Here is an 8,073-nt window from a genome sequence, read left to right on the forward strand (position 1 = left end):
CCACACTTTGTCTTCCTGTCTTCTTGTTGGAGGAAACCACTTAGAATTTTGTTTTTACTATTCCCCTAATTTAAAAAAAAAATTTCCCACCTGGGTATATAGCTCCAAACAACATTTTGCTTAGTTTTGCTTGCTGTAGTGTTTTGTAAAAAATGGTATCAAACTATGTTCAGTCTTCTCTGACTTGCCCCTTTTCACTCAATATTATGCGCCTTAGAATTCCTCCTGTTGTAGTGTGTAGTTGTAGCTTGTTCATGTTCAACATGTATATTTTGGCAATGGATGGATTTTAAGCAGGGCGGGGCAAAAAAATTAGTCTTGCCTTTTAATCATATCTTGCTGTGGTTGAAGTTTAGTTTGGTTGCTTTTGCTTTCTTCTTAGGGGTTCCCTTCAAGTGTAAGGAAGATGTCATACGCGACAATTTGCAGGTCCAGCAATGCCAGAAGGGAGCAGCAGTGGAGCTTAAAAATGTAAGTGTTTTTGAAAGTTCCTAGTTCTTGGGGTTTTCCTTGAAGCCACTGAGGTAGGATATTATTTTTGCAGTTTTCGCCAACAGTGGCCCAAATCAGATAGCAGTTTCTCTCCTCTGTAACAGTCTGAGTGTAAGCTGTGCAGAGTTGATAGGATGGTTCTATAATACTCAGCCATCATTAATGCAAGCATATCACTTTGTGGTCCAAGATGGCTGCCCAAGCTCCTGCCATCACATCTGCATCCCAGATGCTGGAAAGGGAGAAGAGGAAGTGAAAGACATAGTTTTCTTCTCTTTAAGAGTATGACTGAGTACTACTTCTGGTTACACCTCATTGGCCAGAAATTAGCCACATGGTCATGGCTAGCTGCAAGGGAGGCTGAGAAGAGAGGATATTTGTCTATCTAAAAGTTGGGAATTCTTTTACTAAAAGAAGAGGGGGAGATTATGTGGAATCTTACTACCAATAAAGTTGTTGGTCCTGCATCCAACTGATATGGAATGGGTGATACACAGCCAGGCCACGCAAAGAGGAATTTGGATATTTTAATTATATAAAAGCTCCATGGACATCTTTAGGAATTAATGTCACTCTTCTAAATATGAGCATGTAAATTAGCTCTGTAATTCCCCCACACCTTGGACTACTGTTTTTCTTTTTACTTGTGCTAAAATAAACACAACATAAAATTAGCCAGTTTAACCATTTTAAAGTATACAATTCGGTGACATTAGGCCATTCACAATGTTATGCAACCAAAACCACTTTCTAGTTCCAGAGACACTTTCATCACCGCAGTAAGAAACCCCTTCCCCATTATGCAAGCACTCACCATTTCCTCCCCCCAGTCGCTGGCAAACTCTAACCCACTTTCTGTTTTCATGAATTTGTGTATCTAGACATCTCACGTAAATGGAATCATTCAATATTTGTTCACTTAGCATGATGCTTTCAAGGTTCACCCATGTTGTAACATGTATTAGAACTTTGTTCCTTTTTAGGGCTGAGTAATATTCCATTTGGTCGACTGCTCATTTACACATTTCCCCATCGTTTTACTTCACTAAATAGTTTTGCTACTTGTTTACATTTGCCTCTTTTATTAATGGAAGAGAAAGGTGATTCTAATTCTGACTAAAAATGAGTTTTTATTTCCCTGAGAATTCCAGAGACTTAGGAATTCAGGATCATCCTGGATGGTGGGCTCGACGGCCCACTTTGTAGAGGACATGCTTGGGGGATAAACTGATCCATGCCAACAGTGTTCTTTCTCCTGTGGCACAGGTGCCCTTCTGTGGACTAATTAATGCCACCTTTGGTGTTCTTGATGATACCTGTGAAAACAAAACCAGCAGAGTTTCCCTGGAGGTAAGAAAGTCTTTGTAATTATGTTTCAAGTTTCAAACATCTTAGGCACACTTTGGGTGCAGAAAGTCGTCTTTGTAATTAACATGTTGTAAGTTAATATTTAATTTATTACAGCTGTAAGAGTTTACAAATTAATATGTTGTTTAATTTCCTTTTTTTTTTTTTTTTTTTTGGTGTGTGTGTGTAGTTCTGTAAGTGGCATCCATGGAATAGATTTGTGGAACTAAATCACTATCAGGATGCAGAACAGTTTCATTACCTTGAAAAATTTCCTCAGCTTTCCCTTAGAGTCAGATACTCTCTCCAACACTAACCCGTATAGATCCCAGATCTTTCATTATGTGGCCTTTTGAAATTGGCTTCTTTCACTCAGCATGGTGCATTGGAGATTCATCGATGTGTTTAGCAATAGTTCCATTCCTTCTTTTTTTTATTAGTGACATTTAGTACATTCACAATGCTGTGCAACCATCACCACTATCAAGTTCTGAAACACGTACATCACCCCAAAAGGATACTCTGTAGACATTTCCCATTCTCCCTACCCCAAGATGCTGGCACCACAAGTCTTCTTTCTGTCTCTATGAATCTGACTACTCTAGGGGCCTCATAGAAGTGGAATCACACAGTGTTTTTCCTTGTGTGTCTGGCTTCTTTCACTGAGCATAAAGTTTTCAAAGCTTATTCATGTCGTAGCATGGATTAGTGCTTCATTAATTTTTCATTGCTGAGTAATATCCCATTTTATGGATGTACCACAGTTTGCTTATCCATTTACCTTTAGAGGACTTATAGGTTGTTTTCAGCTTTTGGCAATTATCAATAGAGCTGCTATAAACATTCCATTTTTTGTGAGTGAACATGGATTTGGATTTCTCCAAGGTTGCTAGGTCATTACAGTTGCAGATATTAAAATCTAGTTTTCCTTAAGTCTTTAAATTGGAGTACAGATGTTGTTGTTTTATTTATAAATCTGGTTATTTTTGCATGAAAGTAAAATAACACTTGCATTTGTAATTCAATTAATTTTAAATTAATTTAATATATTTTTTCATTAAATGTAAATTCATGCATAGGGGTTTCAAATTAAGTTTCCATAAGTGGTTTACCCTGTTTATAAAGTTAGTTAAATTTTCTCAAATGTTTTATATTATGTTTCAAATATTCTAATTTACCCCCAAATTTCAAATACCTAATAAAGAATATTTACAAATTCTAACAGGCAAGGTCAGTAGGCCCTTGAATTACTCATAAATCCAGTCAATCGAACCTATAAATATGATAACATCCAATACAGTTTATAAACAGTCACATTCTTTTAAATTGTTCACATTAAAATCACAAGTCTAGTTGGTTTTTTGCAATGAAATCATGTGGTTAGTTGGTTAGCTCCTCTAATGTGTCAATTGTCCCAAAGCCTTTAAATAAATGAAGGTTTCCAGATTATGATAAAGATCTCAACCCTTCTAACTTTAACATAAAAGTATTGCCCTTAAGGGTTTTCAGTTTGCCTAAATTTTTTTTACTTTCCTGAAGATATAAAATAAACTTCCCAGCTAAGAATAATAGATTTAACATTTCAGAGGGATAGTTAAGGAGATTTCATCAGCCATAGAATCAAATGCCACATTTTACCAGATGCTTTTAGTTGAGATTTTTCTTGCTATTTAGGTTAGCAGGGAGGCACCCCAAACCATCCCTTTCATGAGTACAGAAGTCAGGGCATCCTGTTTCTCATGGACAAAGATCTCTCGAATTTCACCCTTATCCCATTTTTATTGAAATCTTTTTGTCATTTTATCATTTAATTTGGATAGATAAAAATTTGTATTCCTGGTCAGATTTTAGTTTAATTTCCTTCGCCATCTGACTGGATTTAATTCTTATCTTTCCTGCATTTATTAGGTTCTGAATTCTTTTCATATTTGTTTGTTTGTTTGTTTGGGTCAGAGTCACATGTTATAGTCAATTTATTGACAATCAATAAGGGGAATAATATCAACATTATTATTATTATTATTGTTGTTGTTGTTATTACCTTAACCCTATTCCCCACACATAATCATGTGAACAGTTAGATGTATATCTGTCCATATCTTTTTACCTTGTGAGTGTGTGTACACACACACAGGAGTCATTTATCAAACACTTACTGTGAGAGGTTTAGAGCAGTGATTAATGATTCAGCCTCTGGTGCCAGACTGCCAAGGTTTAAATCTTGGTTTTTCCACCTGCTAGATATGGGTTCTTGTTTCCCCATCTAAAATCAGAAATAAAAGCCTCTACTTAATAGATATCTTCCTCAAAGTAGACAAGTTATTTAAAACAATACCTGGTTCATACAAGTGTGCATTATTTTGGTTTCTATGTGCTAGAAACACAAATACCATAAACACAAATGTATAAATTAAAGTACTCATATCTGAACCAATGAGATTATTCTGCACTTTGTGTTACTTAACAATAGCTCATGGACCTTTTTGATTGATAATGCATAATAGGTATACTACAGTATTTTTTTTAACAGCTGCATACTATCCCATTATTTGATTTCATTTTCATTTATTTAACCAATCTGTTGGGCACTTAGGCTTTCCACAAACCACCCTGAAATAAACTTGAATGGACAAGATCCTGGCACATTTTTTAAGTATATCTGGAAAGACTAATTCCTGGAAGGGAAATTTCTGGGTCAAAGGGTATGCACAATTTATGCTGTTATAGGTGGTATCTTTTTGCATTTCATAAAGTCTACACCAATTTGTATTCCTCCTGAATACTGAGCCCTCTTAAATTAGGAAAAGAAGCCTGAGCGTATGTCTCCCCCACTTCTCCCCCACCCCTTTATTTTTTGGTGGCTGGCTGCTTTGGGGATCTGAACCCTTGATCTTGGGATATAACACCATGCTGTACCCAACTGAGCTAACTGACCAGCCCTAGATGCCCCTTTTTAATTCTCTTTTGTCCTTGGTGCCCAACCTACTTTCTTAACAACAGAGAGAACAGCTGTTTCATTAATGAGAGACAGAGAACAAACATATCTTTCCTTGCAGAGTACAGCTAAGACCTTTGTCTCTGTGCTTCAACAAGCACCCACCTGGTCCACATTCACCAAGGAGGAGACGTCCACCCTGGCCACCGTCGTACTGGAGACTGTGGAAAGCGTCACGCTGGCAGCTTTTCTGAAACCTTCAGAAAATGCCAGTCAGACTATTCAGACGGAATACATTGGTAGGATATGCCCTTCATGGCAAGATCACTCCTGGGTGCTAACATTGAGGGGTGACTAACAATGGGATTCTTCGTGGCATTTGCACCCAGATTTTCCCCAACTCTTTGAAAACCCTGAACTCACAGCAAAGTAAGTCTAATCATATTAACCACATTTCTCATTTACTGAGTGTTGAGCAAGGGCTAGGCATTGTGCTCAGAATATGTCATTAATCCATTCAACAAATATTTGTTGGTTGCCTTCTACATGCTGAGTTAATTTATGAAAGTCATTTTTTGTGTTCAAATATTTTCAACTCTCCCTGTTGGGCCCATCATAGAATTGTACTTCCTGGTTACTGGGAGGTTAGGTAGGATTATGTGACTTGTTCAGGCCAGTGAATTTGGAGAATAGAATAGTTGCTGTATGAGACCTTCCAAAACTTTCTATCCTTCTGCCATAGTGACTGAAAGTGTTTCAGATCTCAGCTTCTCCATCTGCCTGTGTCTTAGAGTAAGGATAACACAGAGCAGGAGCCCAAGCTGACTTATGATGAACACAAAACATTAATGAGAAATAAATAATTGTTATTTTTAATCTACTAAGACTTGGGGTTGCTTGTTCCTGCTGCATGACTGATTCTTTCCTGACTGATACATGCTTGATGGATGACTGCTTGGGAATATTGTGTGTTTTAGATCTTTTATAATAGCACCCCACTCCTGGTAGTAGTTCCTGTATCAGTCACATAAACCTAGGAAGTTTCATTCTATGTGAAACTAAGTGGATTCCGCAAAGGCCAAGAGGTGGAAATAAAATATTTGGTGGACTCTCACCAGTAGTGAACAAAACTGGCCTCATGAATCTCATATTTTACTGAGTTGAGTCAGACAATAAACAAACAGACATCTGGTATACCACATAGAGCTAGTGCTATTGAGAAAAATACCACAGGCTAAGGAGCTCAGAGAAAGTGAGAATTAGAGGGAGAGTTGATATTTTATATACTACGGTCAGGGGAAGTCTCACTGGGGCAGGGACCTCAGGGAAGGGAGCCGCATAACCTGGCTAGTCCAAGGAGCAACGAGGCAGCCAGTGTGGCTGAAGTGGAGTAGAGGGTGGTGAGAGCAGTAGGAGAAAGGGTCAGAAAAGAAAGGGGGAGGCAGATTTTGTAGATAAATATAGAGACTAAGGATTTTATCTGAAGTAAGGTGTGGAGGGGAGGCATTGGAGAATTTGAGAAGAGGCGTGACGTAATCTAGTGTATATTTTAAAAGGATACTTATGGTTCTATTATCTATTTTATTTTCATGAAGAGCCAATGAGAAAGGCCTGCAATTACTGCCATGTTACAGATGAGAAATAGGAGTCTAAGAGAGGTTAAGTCATTGCTCAAATTTATATAGCTAGTGAGTGGCAAAACTGGATCTCCTAGTTAGCTCCGTCTGACTGCAGAAGCTGAGTCCTTGTCCAGTCCCGTCCTGTTTCCTTTGGTCTTGGAAAACTTTTCTAAAGTTGGAGTAGCCAGAAGATCACAGCGCTGTTGCCTTTTATCACTGTGACTACAACTATATCTTTCCATGATGCACCCCCCAGGTACATCACTTCTGAAGTTCCAGCTGGGTTTCTCATTTGTTTAGTGCTACCCCGTCTCTATCGTTCATCAAGGGGTTCAAGATCTTTCCCATAATGAATTTGCCTTTCCATTCTTTCCTTTGCCTGAATTTAGTTTCTTGGACAGAAACTAAATTCAAGACCCACTTTCCGGGTGACCTCATGCAAACCCTTTCTTTCTCATTTTAGATATTGAGAGGAAAGTTATCAATGAAGAATGCGTTGAAGAGAATATGACCTTTACCTTGAAAGCCAAAGGGGATGTGATGAAGATTAAATGTTCCACAATTAAAGAGTCTGAATCCACAGGTACAGACTCACTCTTGAGAATCTAAGTGATGGTATATTCAATCAGCAAATATTTATTGATTACTTCCTAGGTGACATGACCATTGCCAGGTGGTTGAGAATCAATGATGACAGAGACAAAAATGGTCCATTTCCTCAAAGTTTTACATCTACTAAGGAAGTCAAACATTAAATAAATAATCTCACAATACTCGAGTAATAGGACCCACACTGTCCAATACGGTAGCCAATGGTCACATTTGGCTATTAAGCATGTGAAATGTGACTAGGCCAAATTGAGATGTGCTGTAAATGTCAAATACATGCTGTATTTCAAAGGTTTTACAAATAAAAAGAAGGATTAAAATATCTTACTAGCAATTATTTATATTTAAAAATACTTAAAAAATATAAAATATTTTTCAAATGTATATTTCTAAATATATTTTATATTTTAAAAGTTCAAATTTGCATATTGAAATAATATTTGCTTATATTGAGTTAAGATATTGTTAAAATTAATTTTACCTTTTACTTTTTAAAAATGTGACTACTAGAAAATTTAAAATTACATTCATGGCTCATGCTATGTTTTTGCTGGACAGTGTTAATCTGTGTCAGGGATTGGTAAAATTTTCCTGTAGAGGGCTGGGTAGTAAATATTTTAGGCGTTTCCAGCAATACCATCTCTGTGACAACAACTTCACTCTACCGCTAAAGTGCAAACGCATTCACAGACAGTAAGTATATTAATGCACACAGATGTGTTGCAATAAAACTTTATTTGCAAAAGACAGGCAATGGACAGATTGGCCAACAGATAATAGTTTGCTATACCTTGAAGTATATGATTAATGTTATGATTAATACTTCAATGAAACAGCACAGGGTGCAATGTGGAAAAGATAGTTAAGCTAATTCCTGAGGAATGGGTGGAGAAAGCCAGAGAGAATGTTGCTGGCATTCTGAGCAATAGCTCTGGGTTGAGGAAAAGCTTGGTTTGTTTATGGAGGGAGGCTGGAGCACCATGAATGTGGGGGGAAAAGGTACTGAGAGTGCTGAATTCCAGTCTAGTGTTTTTAGACTTTCTCCTGAGGGCATAGAAACCTTCGGAAGTT

General features: G+C 37.4%; 1 protein-coding gene across 1 annotated transcript in view; it reads left to right on the forward strand.

Moving 5' to 3' along the window:
- Window positions 1-382: 382 nt before the first annotated feature.
- Window positions 383-8,073, forward strand: part of EMR1 (egf-like module containing, mucin-like, hormone receptor-like 1) — a gene marked incomplete at its 5' end in the record, with an annotated part of 34,121 nt that continues 26,430 nt past the window's right edge. The window contains 4 exons of the mRNA XM_008591687.1: window positions 383-471; window positions 1,759-1,842; window positions 4,896-5,073; window positions 6,857-6,976. Of these exons, the coding sequence (XP_008589909.1) occupies window positions 383-471; window positions 1,759-1,842; window positions 4,896-5,073; window positions 6,857-6,976 (471 nt within the window). The remainder of the gene's footprint in view (window positions 472-1,758; window positions 1,843-4,895; window positions 5,074-6,856; window positions 6,977-8,073) is intronic.

Source organism: Galeopterus variegatus, unplaced genomic scaffold (genome assembly GCF_000696425.1).
Source record: "Galeopterus variegatus unplaced genomic scaffold, G_variegatus-3.0.2 Scaffold7183, whole genome shotgun sequence".
NCBI classification, from domain to species: Eukaryota; Metazoa; Chordata; class Mammalia; order Dermoptera; family Cynocephalidae; genus Galeopterus; species Galeopterus variegatus.